General features: G+C 41.2%; 1 protein-coding gene across 1 annotated transcript; it reads right to left on the bottom strand.

Moving 5' to 3' along the window:
- Positions 1-235: 235 nt before the first annotated feature.
- spock3 (SPARC (osteonectin), cwcv and kazal like domains proteoglycan 3) lies at positions 236-15501 on the bottom strand. The gene is made up of 11 exons (XM_079159039.1): positions 15381-15501; positions 15095-15217; positions 7514-7553; positions 5930-6038; positions 5105-5213; positions 4869-4977; positions 4472-4585; positions 4133-4354; positions 3274-3336; positions 3016-3153; positions 236-2495 (listed from the first exon to the last, which is right to left on the bottom strand). The coding sequence occupies exons 2-11, from the start codon at positions 15215-15217 to the stop codon at positions 2338-2340; spliced, it is 1185 nt and encodes a 394-aa protein (XP_079015165.1). The 5' UTR covers positions 15381-15501; the 3' UTR covers positions 236-2337.
- Positions 15502-17408: the final 1907 nt, after the last annotated feature.

The following is a 17408-nucleotide window of genomic DNA, read 5'->3' as shown; positions in this document are numbered from 1 at the left end:
ACAGCTTTGTACCCTTAAATGGTGGGGAACCTTGTGGTACTTGTGTTTGCTCAGTTCCCATAGTCTCATATAATTAAGCATGCATAATCAACTTTTATAGCAACTTGCATGTCATTTCCAGCAGATAAATGCAGAAACGAAACAATAAACATGGAACAGAAACTTTGGAAACAGAAACAAGAGTTTGCTGCATGTATTCATGTCTGTCCTCCAAGTAGCACTCAGTCAAGCAAACATTGGTCAATATAGCTTTTATTTCAGCAAATCATACATACACTGTAAAAAATGCATCTGTATCATAACCTTGAAACACATCAGAGCTGTGATGACAGTGTGTGATTGGTTGAGAGTGGCTACAGTGTCTGAGGTCATCAAAATGATTTGCATGTCATCACACTCACGAAACAGCACACTTTAAGACTGAAACACTTTCCAGTTCCTAAAGTGAATTGAAATTCCAAGTTAAAAGGAATGATGGGAGCAAAAAACAAAACTATTGGACAGTTAGATGGCACTTTTCAGGTCTTAACATGGAATTTCAACAGATGTTTGATTCAAAATGAAGCCCGAAAGCAGATTAATAATTGAAAATTAACATCGGACCTAATCTATTCCCAGGTCTGCATAAACAGTCACAGGACCTGTCAAGAATACACAAATCTGGGATCAGTTTCAGTTCTCAACCCTGACAGATATACACTATAAGTAGTTAGAGCAGATCAGGTACAAATCAAGCTTTTAAAACAAAGTAAGAGCAAAACACTGTAAGATAATCATCTTTCTTTCATATAAAGCTCTCTAAACCAAAGCTTCCTCTAGCCAGTGTACTAATATAAAAAAACGTTTTCAAATCCAGCAGAATCTAAGTGTTCTTTATGCCTTAACTGCTAAGTTTATCTGTGCTTCTCTACATTCTAACTATCCTATGGAACAAATCAAAAGATCTGAAATATGGCATATGTTACACCATCGCAAGAGAGACCCAAAACACAAGCCATATCAAAACCCACATAGTGTCAGGGCTGGACAGTTAAGCCCAGCGAGCTTCTGTCAGTCCATTAAGCATGTTTCTCCCCCTATCCCCACCATCTGTCCTTATCGGTAGAAGGCACACCTTAGCCTTCATCCCCTGCCAGACATTTCCAACAGGTCTGCGTGGCTCTGTGGTTTTATTACCTTGCAAGAGAGTTATTCTGTTAAACAGTGTGCTCAAATAACGTAACATTTAAAACATCAACTCCACTTCTGAGCTGCGATGAGGTTTCGTTTTAGCTCACTGACGTATTAAAGGACAGTAAACATTTTTTTTTTTTAAATCACACAGACTTGTGTCTCAAGCAGTTTATTTAACTATGCAAGTGCAGTTTCATCTGTACACGCTTGAGGGACATTTTCTCCCTCAAGCTCCATTATGTTTTGAGTCCCACAAAGGTTTAGCCTCTGGTTCTACAGACTGAAACAACATCACGCAGTATTAGACATGCTACGACAAATCTGTTTCATCATCTGTATTCCCCCAACATTGGATTAGAAAAATAGATAACAATAACATTTTTTCCCCCCACCACCACCACCACCGGCCAAGCAGTAATTTGTCTTTCCTTGTTGCTGAGCCTTGGAGATGATTTGACTTGATTTGTGTCTCTGTGAAAACAGCTAGCATGTCGGTTCTGATTGTTATCCAACTCGCGCTGTGTGTTTGTTTTTTTTTGTTGCCTTAATTCTCCTAATGAAGCATGTCTAACTCTTATCTTGTTTTTCCACACAGTTACAGTCACGATTACAAATCAAGATCAAAAGAAACCTAAAGAGTGCAATATTCTCTTATCTACATCATCAACATCCCACCTATACACAGGAACATTTGACATGGAGTAAAAGGGTGGGTGGGGTTGGGAGGAAGAGGATGATGGGACGAAGAAGGGGAAATCTCTTTAACATTGCGCCTCAGGCATCAATAGACTTAGGCATCAGAGTGCTGCACAAGGACAGGACACACTATAAGACATGGACTGTCCAAAGAAGGGAGAGGTCTTTGCACATATGCCCAAATGCAAAACACTGGATTGGTTGTGGATTAGTCCTGGTCATGTTCTCTGGTCGGCTGACACGCAAGTGCCACTAACCAATCATATTTTATACTTACAGAGGAGGAGAAATCATAAACGTTTGCCAGGAATTGATTTTTTTTTTTTTTTAAACTTATGAACAAACAATACACAGAGAGTAGTCCATAGGCTGTTAGTACGATTAAGTATCTGCCTGGGGAGTCACCTAGAAACGTGCAGTTTGACCAAACAAACAGTTTTCTTTTTTTTCTTTTCTTTTTTTTTGAAATTACGACAGATACTCGTCGTTGTCGTCGTCATCGTCCTCGTCTTCGTCGTCCTCGTCGTCCATCCCAGCCTGGTGGTTGAGAACAAAGGAATCTTCGTCATCATCGGTGAACAGCGAGTCTCCGCTGCCGAGGTCTCCAGAAGACTCCAGAATCACGCCTAGAAAAATGTACCAAATCTGACAATTAAAGGAGTTGTTTTGGGAAATAAGATTATAACAATTATACCAGAATGAACGCAGTTAAACCAGAACTTGTGATTTTTACACACATTTTTTCTTTGGAAGAAAACAAGAAATGTGTCAGTTAGTGAGCTTTAGAGGTGTTGGTAGGTGGATTTTGTTACCTTTGCAGAGAGCTTCCTGTTTCCAGTCATGTTGCTCAGATTAACTAACTTTATCTTAAATTGAACGGACAGATACGAGAGTGGTAATCTTCTCATTTAACTCTTGGCAAGCAAGCGAATATGCCTAATATCTCAAGCCTGTCAATCTATTCCTACAACAGTTTTATGTTTATACAAATACATTGTGGTCACTGACAGATTTCATGCAAAAAAAATGGAAAATGAAGTGTTGCCACACATCTATGAATTATTCCCCCCACGATGCCTCGACTGCAAATAACACGGTATCTCTTCGTTTCCTGACACTGAAACGTGACACACTATATTTGCCTACCGCAGTTTGCAGGGCCATGGGTGCGGGAGCTGGCCACCTCGTTGCCATAGTGATCTACACACCAGCACTGGCCGCTGCTGCTGTGACACTGGTGGGACCTGTAGTAACCTTCCTCATCACAGGATGGCAGGTACTGACCTACAAGCCAAAACGCACAGACACACACAATGAATTAGGGTAACACACTGTTTGTGTGTGTATTTGAGTGTGTGTGTGTGTGTGTGTGTGTGTGTGTGTGTGTGTGTGTGTGTGTCTCACCAAGCAGTTTCTTCCCCGCTTGCTTTTTGTTGATACTGGACAGCTCTGCTTTACAAGGGGAATCTGAAAGGGAGAGACACAGGAGGCTGGTAACGAACTGCAGCAGTCTGCTTTTCTCGGGATGCATCTGTTTGAGTGAACTTTGCTTCCTTTGTGTACTTTTTGCTTTCGTCGAGATGTTTGTTATCCAGCTGTCTTTGCTTTTTACAAGTGCAGCACCGTTGACTGCAGTTTCATTATGACCGAAAACAACAAAAGATATTCGTCCTTTGTCGAATCCAATAGCATTCTAATGCAGTTTTTCCTTTCCTTGTATTATACAGAGTACAATAATGTATTCTGTACATATCAAAGAAGATTCTGATTGAATGGAAGGTGTCTGATATTTCTCCGATAGTAGTTAAGTTAGTTTAGAAATTAGAGAAAACTTCCGGTTTAAGCAACAACAAAAGATGAAGGGGCAATGGACACGAGTGACAAGGCGATCGAACAGGTTCAAAAAAGCCACCACTATATTTAGATTTCGAAGTGCATGTTGTTAATAATCCCTTATTGCATAGACAAACTGTGTATGAGCACTACAATAAGAATAGTAGGTCAAAGTTAAACCTAAAAGTCGTTCTATCGTGATGGATATTTACAACAAACAGTTAAATTGTGAGTAATTTACTTGCTGTAGGATTCTTGCATGTTTCTTATAATATAGGAAAACTATGAAAATAAGACCTTAATTGTTGCATGAAATCAGAGCTTGGCTTCTAATGTCACAAGATACAGAGGCTGAAGAGGAATAACATCCAGGTGTGAATGCATTTTAGGTGTTTTAGGTGTTGCATGTCAGTGCATGGAGATAACCTACCTGTGTACCTCTGGAAGCATGTGCACCACTCAGAGCTGGTTATAACTTTGTCCGCATGTGTATCGCAGGATTTGAAGAATGGGTCAGAGCACGGCTCGTTCCTGTCCAGGTAGAGGCTCTTGATCTCCGATTGATCCAGCTGGAAATCAAAGTTTGTGTCCAGTCGGGAGAACATCCAGCCCAGAGGGTCCTTACAAATAGGTGACGCCCCGACCTCGAACTCTGTGAGGAAAAAGGTTAAAAATGAGAGAGAGGCAGCCAGGTATCCAGTGTACCAATGAATGAAGAAATGCTGCGTATTTTCGGGTTTCTCTGCTTTGTTTATACCACGTGACTCACTGTTTTTCTCTGGCTTCTGGATCTTGACTCTCTTGTGGTTGCCATTCTCATGCAGCACCCTGAACCAGTCTCTCAGACGATTCACCACCTCCTTCAGGTCCGACTCACTGCACACTAAAAAAGGACAACACTAATGATTAATGGTGATAAAGAGACGCTTTACTGTCCCCTTAGTCCCTTATGGAAGTGGGAAGTCAGGGTCAGCTGGAGCACAGTTTCCCTGAAACTTGTAGGGATTCAGTGTCACTTCATCAGGGCAGAAGGGTTTAGCTTGTCAAGAAGGGGCTATAAAAGGGCTTGGACACCATGGAAGACTTTTTAATTGAAGAGAATTTACTGTTTCTCCTGCAAAGCATCCCAGCTTACAGTGTGCAGCCATGTGTGCAGACCTGTTTACCTTTCTTCTCTGCAGAGCTCTGCTCAGGCTGGGAGGGGCAAGGACACATGCCAGAACACTTCACAGCAATCTTCTTTCCTGTGATGCATGCCTGGTAGTCTAACTTACACTGAGCGGGAGCGACAGAGACAGATGGGACGAGACAGAAGAGGAAGTAAGATCAGGATGTGTGTCTCATCAAGAGGAAATGAAAATAAATATGTCTCTTATGGGAGATAGATTGTGTGTGCGGTTACCTTGGTGGAGTAGGAGTGGCCGTCAGTTCCACAAACAGGGGAGGGGTGAACCACAGGGCAAGGTATGCACTTCGACCCTGGACTCTGGTACAAACTGGCATCTTTAAAACTAGAGAGGAGATTCAAAATACTTATCTTACACACACACAAGCACAAAAAAATCTGACCGTCTGCATAGGAAAAATATTTCAAATGTTGTATCATTGCCCTGTTTATATTCCCTGCTTTATCCAAAACTAATGTTTTCTGAGCATGTTGCATCCATGGTGTATTTTCTTGTTCTTACATCAATTTCAGAAGCGAGACAAGGATTCGGATTATTTTTTCATTTGCCGGCACTGTGCAGTGGTAATTGTGTTTCTGCTAAGAATGGGAAATGAGGTCAGTGTGGCGTTACTGTCCTCTGTCCAGTCTGCAGTGTCCCAGACAGACACACACACACGTACAAAGCCCATTCCTATCACTTGGCAGGACTTTGTGTCCGTTGTAAAGCAGTGCCAGTGCTGGGGTAATTGGACTAAACAGTAATGTCGCACAACAGTCACAGGAGAGCCGGGCAACCAGTGGGCAGGCTAGAAATATAGAAAGCCAGCCATCCCCTCCGGTGTTGTTGCTTAATATGCCGCGTAAACAAGTGAGCAGAAAAAAATCGATTGAGGAGAAAAGAGATGAGAAGTAATACAAATATTTGATTTGCTCCTAATCCACTGTCATTTGTGTTTCATCTCTAGCACATCTGAATGCAAATTTAAAGGACATCTCTGAGACTTGAGTCTGTTTAAAAGAGCAAGTGTGTGTGTGAGAGTGTTTGTGTATGTGTCTTACCTAACTCTCCTCTGGCTGACACAAGTGGCAGTCTTATAATCCTCGGCCACACACACCTTGTGGCGACTGCACTTGATCTTCAGACAGGGGTCTTTGGCTGGATCCAGGCCTAGAAAACACAAAACAGAGAAATGGAATGAGAACTCTTTTCAGTGTTATATGTGTGTATTGTCTATGTGTCTGCAACCCAAACACAGCCTCTCTATAGAAAGCGCTTTCTAGAAGGACTAAACTCATGAGCATAAACACAGAAAATATCCCAAGGATACATTTCCCTTTTGTTCTCTGAAATCCTAGATCAATGATTCCCAGCTAAACCATGTACTTCCTTTTCATTTTTACAGATTCATGCTGTGAGGATAGGTGTAAACGATCTGTGTGTGGGATAATTCTAGCCTCTTCACTTACTGGCAATGTCTCTCTCACGCTGAACTGAAAGCCATAATACCACTAAGTATCCTTACGACTAAAAACAGATGGAACTGGTAATAGGCTACTTCTGACCTTACAACAGCCTGCACTGAGCGTCAGTCCTGTGTGCTCTTGCTGAGATCCTAAAACTGATCTGGTATCAGATCTCACAGCTGAGTGCCATATCTGGCTTTGAGAGCTGATTTTAGATCTGAGTCTGACACTGATAAAGAGTAAAGAGTAAGACAAGCTTGCCGTTTCTGACCGCTTGTCAGCCTTCAGCTGACCACTATGGCGCAGGATCTAAGGCCCTCTGCTGATCTCAGAACAGTTTGTGAATGACCTCTGCTCTAAAGAACCTTACTGTAATCCCTGGGCAGCTTTAGCAGATTATCCTGCCTTCATCCTCCAACGCATCATCTCATGCTTTTGTTTCCTTGACATGTCTGTGTGTGTCTATGGATGTGTGTGTGTGTGGATGTGTAGGTGTGTGTGTGTGTGTGTGTGGTACAGTGATAAGTGAGAGTGAATGTGTTTATGTCCTGATGTGCCTGGGTGTATGAGCTTATGGCCATCGGTAACTCAATGGGAAATGAGATAATCAAAGAACAGAAATTCATCCTTTTTCACTGTAGCTACATACATTTACAGGTTGTTGAAAACTTGGGGATAGATTAGAGATAGCACACAGTCATATACGAACACCAATAGGTAAATTAGAATTAGAATTATTAAAAAGTACACGAGATGTTCTTTACACACACAGGGCCAATTGGTCGCTGCAAAGTTTCCAGCTAGAAAATGTATTTTATTTTAGGGTCTGAATCAACACGAACAGACGCAATTCAACTCAGAAACATGATGGTTTAACATGAATCTAATGCATCTGAAATGCTCTGAGGATCTAAGTAGCCATAACTTAATGACAATAAGTGGGACTCACTTGTATTTTTACTTTATATATTCCTTCTTAATTTTATGTGGGCCTTCTCCAAAAATACATCAAGATACACATATATATGCAGATTAAATATTTTAATGTGATGCTTTTTTATCAAAAGAATTCCCAGTTTAAAGATTTGTTTTGCTGTGGAAGAGGTGTCTGTTGTTTTTGTCCTTTCTAGTGTTTTCTTGTTTTATCTCAAAGCCAACAGCACATCCTCTCACACCCACCTTGATCGAAGGGCTTGGATGGAGTCCATGTTCCAGGCTCCTGAGAAAGGGTAAAACAATAAACAAAATAATAAAAATATTGTTCAAATGACATCTGGAATGAATTTTACATGACAAATACAAGACTATTAAGCAGTCATACGAACCTCCACTTCCTTAAGGAGAAAGCATTACAGAGAGAGAGAGAGAAAGAATAATGAATTCATTTTGATTAGATTTGTCTTATTGAGGGAAAACTTTGCATAATGAAATAAACTGATGGAAATCTAGGAAACACACACCAACACACCATCATGTACAGACATGGAGCATGCATTTATTTAACATAAAAAGTGTGCCGAATGTGTGCATGAGCTGCTTATAATGACCTTAACATCGCCTCATGGAATTCTGTCTGTTTACCATATGTGGCACTGCTGTAGAGAGAGGATGTCACACCAACCAGGCAGTGTAAAGATGTGAAAGGAATATAAACGTCTTAAAGTTTTGGTTTAGGTCATGAAAATGAAAATTAAATTTGAAGTAAATTGCAATTGACTGACTATAATAGGCTTTTAAAAAATGTATTTAAAGTTAAGGGAGGCATGAGGCTTTCAGTAAAGTCAAATTGGGGCCATCTTAATTATGATAAGCCAACAAAAATGTTTGCAAAACCTGAATATTTATTTTTACAATAAACATGTGATTAACATAAAATATACCTGTTTAAATGTCAAGTTTTGTCATTGCCATTACAGAAGGGAGCTTACATATGAAGTCCAGTAAAAAAGATGTTTGATTAAAAGCTAAATTGTGACCACTCTGGAAAAATACAGACTCTTCTGGGAAAATGTAATAATTAAGGACTTAAAGGAAATACTTAATTAGCATAAAATGAAACTACCGCAATGTCAAATAAAAATAAAATAAAAAATGTAATTCATACTAATAATAACTCCAACATAACAAAGTGCTTTACTCTTTCCCAAAATGGTTTGAAAGTTAACTGTTTTTAGCAAAACCTTCCTCGATTTAATCAAATGGCTCAAACTGTTTCCTGGATGTGTTTCAGCGCTCTGAATAAGGATTGCATGGAGGTGTGTGATTTGCCTGCTTTTAATAGGACAAGTAGGAGACACACCCTGGGGTGCTGACTCGTGATGCAAAGGTAAAGGAGCTTAAGAAATAGTGAGCTGTGTGCCGTTTGACTCAGTCCGAGTTCAGAGAACTCATTACTCTCAGTTCCTTCTCTGGGGCATTCTTTCAAACACAACACTGCACTTCTCTCTCATTCTGTCACAATGATTACCTGTTCTGCACACACATGTGTGTGCATATGTGTGTGTGACTCATTCAAAACTGCATGCCAGAACAAATATAGGAACGGAGGGAAATAGGGAAAAACAATAACATCTTATCAGCGTAAGTCCCACAGTGTGGCCGAGCGCAATACAGCTCCATATTGAACATTTGCACATTTCAATGTTGTGCCAATCTCCACCAATAGAATGTTTAAAATACAATTAAAGAGTGAAATTCTGACCTGTGACATAACCAGCAGTGAGTAAGAAAGAGTTCATTCCCAAAGCTAAATATTTCTTTGGTGCACATTTCTATGGACACATCTACCTCTCACGTACAGAGCAGATTTACTGTACCATTGTTATATTTTCTACACTTAGCATTTACCAAGGAGACGGACGATAAAGACGGCAGAGAGCGGGCTATAGAAACAATCATAAAGCAGTTATAACTTATGATGCTTGCTGAAGAATAATGAAGCTAAATGCTTCTTTCACTTTTGGAAATCAAAATTCATTGAAAAGACACTAATGTATGGTACGACCATTAAACATTTATACAGTGACAGCTGCAGTTGTGGTACTGAACCGAGTTCAAGGTTTCAGTATTTGCAGGGCAATAAGTGATCGAGGGAGTTTGTGTAGGTTAAAGGATGAGTGGCAGGGAGGAGTCCTTGGTGAGTCGTTTGGTATGTTTTATAAAGGTGCAGTACTACAGTTGTTGCTGTTCTGTGCTACTTTAGATTCTCTTTGGTATAAATGGTTGATTCTAGATTTCAAAGTGCTCCTCAGGTTTTAAGGCTTGACAAGTTAGCAGTAATGTAAGAAAGATTCAATGCAGGTTGAAATGTGGTTGAATAGATTAACTTCCTGCAGTACTTCATTGCAGTTTTGCAAACAGTTTTTTTTAACAGGCTGAACATTTTGTTTTCAGGAAGCTTAAGTACATTTACACCTTAGACTTGTATGCCACGCTTGTTTGTGAGATGCAGTTCCAGTGATGTTTCCTGTATTGTCACCCATGGCGGAAACAAGCTTTTTCCCCCCGCAAATATTAACTGTTGTTGAACCCAAAGTAATATAATTAGATTTTCTTTTAGCATGTCAGTGCAGTGGAATGGTGTACGTGTCTGTGTGTGCAGTGCATGTACGGTGCTAACTCTTATACTTCGACACTGTTTGCTACAAGAGTTAGTTATTTTTCAAAAAGCAGGACATAACCCTTCGGCAAGTCTCCTTCAGTATCACTTCCTTGTGCTGCAGGTGTACAGGGTCAACTCTTGCTTTTTCTCAGCTCTTTTTAATTTCTCCCGCTTGTCCTTCGCTGTTGGCCCTTTATGACCCTCTGCAGCTTCACCGCAGACTCTTCATTACTCATTCGCTTGTCCCTCATCTTCCACTGATAAAAAGGTCCATGCTACGTGAAGAGAAAATTCAATAGTGGCTACGGTCTGTTTCTTATATTTAGAATTACGCAGCCTACTTGAACATCACAATAAGTACAAGTAGAGAGGTACTCTTGTTTCTGTTCCCCTCTAGCACGGCAGACCATTGAGACTGAATAATGAGAACATTGCATTATGGGGGCCAAGCCCTCTAGACCAGTCAAGACAACAAAAGTGCTTGCGGTCTGATTCCTTAATGGAATCAACAGAAGCATGCAAGGGAACACACGCGTAAATACACAAAAACACACACACACACACACATATGCACGTCCACACGCACGCATAAGCGAATAAACTTATCACCACAGCACTGACTGTAGTGCCAGAATCTGTCAGCACTGCAAAACATCAAATAACTGGATGAATGCCCTTCACTGTGTAAGCAACCAACCACCCACTTTCCAAAAAACACAGAAAACCCAAAATTCAACAATAGAACTAATGGCCTCCTGAGTGTACGCTAAAAATAGCCACTTTTCAATTTATCTCTCCATCTCTTTCCACCTCTTTTCCTCTCTCTCCCTTGCAGTTATAACAGTCTCTCTCTCCTCATGTGCACAAACACACATAGACGCTATAGTGTGTTTATTCTGTTGGCTAACATCCTAGTTTGCTCGTGTGCATTCTGATACTATTATAGAAACAAGTCTATAGATAATAATATGATGCCTCTGACAACCAATTTAAGATTTTCACACATCATTGCTACTAATTGTGTCCTAATGACTTCCCTACCTTCCCTGTCTCGTTGCTGCCTGCCTCTAAGATCCAACAGGAGAAATATGTGCATGTTTTCACTGTACTGGCTCTGCATGTCTTGCTCAAGCTTGTCGCATGCACACACAAATACACACTGGGGTGCTTTGAAGTGGAAAAGGCCTGAAGCTCTGTACCTTCCCTACATCATTCACCCTCCGCAACACAAACAACACAGGACAGACACGCACAGTAAAAACACACAAAGAGAGAGAGAGAGAAAGGAGGAGAGGAGAGGATGGAAAGGTGTAATCTGCTCTAATGAGGCTGCTCAAAACAATTTACTCCTGCACTGCACAATTAAGCATCATGCTCTTCATCACACACCCTTCATTGTGTATTTCCTTACATCGTTAAACACATCTTCCTCCTCGGCTTATCTTTTTTACTCTGTGGCAGTGCTGTGAGTAAGCCAAGGCTCAAAAAAGGGAACAGGATGTCTGAAGAACTTGAGATGGCACCAGTGCAGCAAAGAGAGCCCCAGGCCTATCCAGACACCTTAAAAGGACGTACAGTAAATCAGCGGCCCGAGATCTTATCTAGTGCAGGAGACCCACTTATGGCTCTTGCTGAAAGATGAAAGCGAAAGTACATGCCTAACATGTACAATTTAAATCACAGCAAAGCAAAGTTTGGCATGGAGTATCAGTACAGGAGATTTGCATTTCTGAGAGAAAAGCAAAGCGTATGACAAATGTGCTCATGTGACAGTAGGATTAAGATGGTACCAACAGCTTTGAGTGCAAGTAAAGAGTTTCATCCCAAACTAAAACACCCAAACTACCGTCATGATAATTATTTACATTATAGATTAGTCTTGAGGTCAGTCAGCAACAGGATTTTGGTTAACCAGCTGTTTTGTAAAGTTATTTTTGAGCTAGCCTACTAGCTAGTGATTTACTAAATTGTGTTGCACCATTAAAATGGAAGGAATAGCTTAGCTAGAAGAGACTGTAGTAATAAATACGCTGCTAAGAAACATTTGTAGCGCTGTCCAATCAAAAACAATTAGCAATGTAAACAGGAAGTTTCTAGAGCATCACAAGTTGTGACAGGACTTCCAAAAATCTGTCTTTGTAAAATAGAGTGCGACAGGTTTGATGAATTTGTGTAGGACAACACCAGAAGTTAGCATGGCACTGGTTCCCTCGACAGAAAGACAATGGGATTTTTCCATTGGATTTTGAATTATTGCAGAAAATAAGCTCTTTGACAAACAGACATTTATGACACTTGCACTTTTTGTTCAGCAAGATAATCTTCAAAGATGAACACCACTTTTATGATATTGATTTATGAAGTGCAAATGCAATCATCATAAGTAAAACGCTGATGTTAGGCTATAAACAAACTACACCACAGTTGCAGGCTGTAAAGGCTGAGTAGTTGGCGTGATGTCGTTTCATTAGCCACTTGTTAGCGGCCGCCTTTTTTAAGACACTTAAATGCTTCACAATTCACGTATTTTATTTCAAAACTTTAAAATCTCTTAAGCTTGCGTTAACCACAAAGCATATTTCAGGCATCTTACCAAAAACCCATTCAAAAAACCCCATTGACTTTGAGACGAGGGAACCAAAAGTGCAAATATGCTGACTGATTTCCGTGTTTCAAGGCTAATTCCTGCATCTCTCTATGAAGGGATGACTTTAAGACACATAAATATGTTTCCGGGTTAGTCATATTTAAACAATTCACAGTGAGAAGGAAATATTAGATTAAGCTAATCTAACTGAAATGATTTGATGATTTTGGTTATTGGTTATTATTACCTATGGATAAATATTTATTTAACATTTTTGAACTGTCGGTGCAGCCTGTTAGTTTTGTGACGCGTAAATCCCCGCTTAGGATACTGTGACTTTAAAACTAAGCTATGTTTGCACTTACAAAAAGCAGCAGCAAACAGCTCCAATTATTAAAAATGTAATTTTTAGGTTGTAATCAAGCATGTCAATCCATCCACACCTTAAATACATTTATATATAGACCATTATCTCCGAAGTACAATTAACATGATCTATATGTTCACTATATGTACCATCTAGGCCCAAAAGTATAATTACATAAGATAATCAAAAATAAATGTTTTGATGAATATCTGTACAGGATTTATGAGCTGTGTACCACTGGAAACATAGTGGTGATACAAGTTTAATTAGTAACAAACATACAAAGAGAAAGGTAAATAAGCTTGCCAAGATTAACTGTCACTTCTTCTTAGTTATTTAGTTGAAAACTTTTGTATCAGTATTGATAAAGTCCTGAATGCAAAATCACACAGTGACACAGTCAATCTAGGACACATCACTGAACAGGAAATAACAGGCTTGCACATATATACAGAGCACGTAATGCTTTTGTGCACCATTTCTATCTCTAATGCCTGTAGCCTCAAGGTTAAAACACAGTTGAGAATGCACAGAGAGCCTTCAGTCCACCGCCATACACTTCCTTTCAGGTATCTTTCCATCTATGTCTTTTTCGTTCCGTTTGGAATAGGAAAGGTTAATTATCCTTGCAATGTCATTGGGGGTATTTATAGACCTTTGTTTGAATTAGCACGATCACCAAGCTCTTTCTCTCTCTCTCAACTCTGTCTCTAAGAGTTCCAATCATCTCACAGCACATGGCCAAGCACATTTCCTCTCTAGCATTCGGTCCCGACGCCTTATTTGCATAATCTAAATCCTGCTCAACAGTTGGACATGCGGTGAGTCACATGGGTCCACCTGAGCCGCTGGGTTCACACGCTTACAATACGTGTGATAGGGAGGCAAAATGAAAGAGCCTGAAAGAGCCTGTAACAAGGTCCATATAAAACATGTCTAAAAGAGACAGCACCTGCCCTTCTTTGGAAATGAAAGAGAACGTTGCTCCTGCTTGGTTTTATCCATCTGACAAGGAATGTTTCAAGGGTTTCAATTCAGGAAAACATCATGCATGCGTGTGTGCAGCATGGTAAAGCTAGTGTGCATGAAAAGTGTATTGTTCTCTGGTGCACCCTTTTGCATAGCTCCTGAGCAAAAGCTTGTTTCTTATAATGTATGTGTGTGTGCATATTATGTTCACAAATGTTTCATTCTGTGTGTGTGCGTGTGTGTCTGCTTGAGTGAGTGAGAGCAAGTGTGAGCATGTACAAATCACTGCTACCCATTTACTGTAATCTGTAGTTAGAGGCAAGATATCCTTCTAACAACTCCAATCCACTTGAAACCTGTGATACATTGTTATACGGAATGACTTAAACAGTCCTTTTACATTGAATTCTGTAAATTTGTGACATCCATTCCCATATAAAAGTAGAGATTTCCAGTCTATTATCTGTGATCTACAGCTAAAAACATAGTTTAATATATGAAGCCTACATTTGTGTTTCAATTATTATTTGCAGCAACCTGGCCAAAATTGGTCCTTAGACCAAGGCTCGCTTCACTCTGAAATATTTGAATGAGTCTGAGGACAGGCATCGATAGATTAATAATCTTTTCATTATTGATATTTTCAAACTGTCAAAAAACTGCACTTTCTTCCTGTAACACATATGGCATGAACAAAGCCGGAGCTATATTTCAAACAATGTACAATAAGGTATTGTTGTGTATTAAGGCAAGGTGTCATCAGGCAGCACACGTTGTTGTTTGGGATCCTTGGAAGGGACCGAGTCTGGTTAGTTGCCACTACCTTGTGGCAGGTGTCTATTACTCTAAACAACAAGCACATCCAGGCCTCACTGCTGCGGACCCCCCCCCCCCCCCCCCCCCCCCCTAAACCTGCCCATAATTAGGCCCCTTTCTGGGACTCAGTAGATCCCCTTGGACAGCTAGGCTATGTATGTGTGTTTCGCAGAGGCCTAGGCTATCTCTGCTAAACGAGGACTCGCGAAAAACACGCTCACAGGAGAGGACCTTCAGAGTACCGTTACTGTATTTACTGTCTCGGTGGCGCGGGTGACGGACGTGGGTTTAGACACAACGAGAAAACGAGGAGCGCATGATCACAAACCAATGAGCTATAGGGAGAAAAAGGGGGGTCGGGGGAGTGTAAATGAGATGATGAGCAGAAACGGAGTTAATAACAATATAAGCCCGACTTACATCTCTGAATTTATCCCATCTCCCAGTGAGCCACTTATCATCCAAAAAATTGCCGCTGTCGGAGCGGGCGGAGACGTGTCCGAAGGCGACGGCACACAGACACAGCACGGCGACGCTCAGCATCTGCGGACACACAACAACAGCACGGAGGGAGGACATCAGATCAGGCTGGAGGACGCCACGATCGCGTTGAAAACAGAGGCAGCTCAATCTACATCACATCAACGACGAATGCTGGTCGTCAACACTAGATGTAATGATGCGGAGGTGTTTTTGTTTCTCCTACCTTGTCGCATCAGCTGCTATCCAGACTGTATGTGCTCGCTGCCGTTTTCTGTCACTAGTAATAACAGCTCTCTCTCTCTCTCTCTCTCTCTCTCTCTCTCTCTCTCTCTCTCGCTCTCTCCGCACCGGCCTGTCTGTGCGCAGCAGAAAACGGCAACGCGCATGGCACCGTGCGCGCGGGCCCTGCGCTCTGTCGCTCTTTTCTCTTTTTTTCCCTTCTCTTCCTCTCGTCAGTGCGGAGGAAACAGTCATGATGGCTCACTGTGGGCTGTTATCAGGCCGCCGCAAGTGTCTTCCACTGATTACCTTTTCTGCAAAACACGTTGGGCAATGCTATGATAAAGTATAATTGGTTGATATCAGGGCAATAGAGATCTGTAGGAATGTTTTACTGATAGCATGTAAAACAAAAACAAACAAAAACAGCCATAATGTAAGATCGCTGTTAATAATACAAATAAAAAGATTGGAGTTTCTTTGTATGTAGATCAGATCTGTTTGCTTGTGTGTGTGTCCTTTACTTGTCCCATGTTTCTGCTCTGTTACAGCCATCACATGAGAGGAGCACGGGCTTGTTCATACAATAGTGACTCGTGAGTTCCACTCACATTCCTGGCGGAGGTTAGCTCAGGACTATAAATTGATGCTACAAGATAACACAGCCTCCATAGGAAATGCACGTAAATGGTCCTCTCTGTATGGTTTGTGGAGGCGAGTGGAACCGCCCTCTGGCAGTGCAGTAGTCCTTTCTAGGACAAAGCCCATAAGACATTCTCCCTCAGAGTGGTTATGTGTGATTGAAGGTGTTTGAAGAAGGGGGGGCATTTGTGGTTAGTGCACTTGTTTCAGGCTAACACCTAACACATTCTACAACAGGATACCACAGCAACTGCCGCAGCTTTGTCACAACGGCATATAGACAAACAGATGGGTGACAAATGAAAGGAAACAAACAACAACTTAGTCAGGTGTTGAGCCACCACCAGCCGCCAGAACAGCTTCAATACGGCTTCTACAAGTGTCTGAACTCTACTGGAGGAATATTCCTCTAAAAGATAATCCCTCATGTTGTTAGAGCTTTGTCTAACATGTCACGTCAATATCTTCCATAGATGTTCAACTACACTGACATACAGTTACTGTATAGGGCCACAGCATATGATTCACACTGAACAAGTGAACAAGATAAAGAGGTGGACAGAGAAGAGAACGATGTGGGAATAAAAGAGCAAAAACCTTGCAAACATGGAGAGGGCGAGCAAGTTGAAGAGTATTGATATTATTTCCAGGCTCTTTACAGAGAAGCCTCATGGTCAGGTGGGTCAAGGCATTATTATGCATAGTTGCTGTAGAAACCAACCTTGACCTCAGCTCCACGTCTTCATCTTCATAAGAGGCTGTGGAAAAAGTGTGTGTGGGCATGTGGAAAAGATGACAGGGTGCAGCTATTTGAAAGTCAAATTAGAGCTATGAAGCATGCATGACTGGATCAGAGAGACGCACGAGAGTGTATCGTGGGGCGTGTTCAACTGAGATGCTAAATGGTCAACTGCATATGGCACTCACGTGTACAGACAGGTGAAAAAAAATGTTTTGATGCAAGTTCTGTGTTTACTCCAACAGGAAGTGAGCAACATATAAACAGGAAATTGGTGTAGAGATGCTATTGTGGTTGGAGGCGCCTCTCTTTGAAGCACGCTTTGTTCTCTCGGATCAACACAAGGTGATCTACTTTTGGTTATGACAAGATAGTTGTGATGATGGCGGTGTGCAGGACTGTGGATGACACGGCCATTCTTTATGGCTTATTGTTAGCTTGTGCTTTATGACATTTGCGCAGATGGAAGCAGTGAAAGAGGTGTTTTGCGTATGCGTGTGTGTAGGTGTGTGAGTGTGTGTGTGTGTGTGTGTGTGTGTCTTCCAGCCCAGGGGTTCATACATTATTCAGTCTTAGACATTAAAGATGTAGATGTGGTCAGAGACATATGCAGGAGAGACGCACAGAGCGCTCACACTGACACACACACAC

The sequence above is a fragment of the Pholis gunnellus genome, assembly GCF_910591455.1.
Source record: "Pholis gunnellus genome assembly, chromosome: 5".
In the NCBI taxonomy this organism is placed as follows: Eukaryota; Metazoa; Chordata; class Actinopteri; order Perciformes; family Pholidae; genus Pholis; species Pholis gunnellus.
The sequence above is the reverse complement of the archived record's forward strand: the minus strand, read 5'-3'. Positions and strand labels throughout refer to the sequence as shown.

Excerpts from the sequence above, each read along its gene's own strand:
- spock3 (XM_079159039.1), bottom strand. The coding sequence starts at position 15,217 with ATGCTGAGCGTCGCCGTGCTGTGTCTGTGTGCCGTCGCCTTCGGACAC. Across the intron at positions 4,355-4,471 it reads CCAGAAGCCAGAGAAAAACA|AGTTCGAGGTCGGGGCGTCA; the intron begins GTGAGTCACGTG and ends TTTTCCTCACAG. Across the intron at positions 3,154-3,273 it reads AGCGGGGAAGAAACTGCTTG|GTCAGTACCTGCCATCCTGT; the intron begins GTGAGACACACA and ends TTTGGCTTGTAG.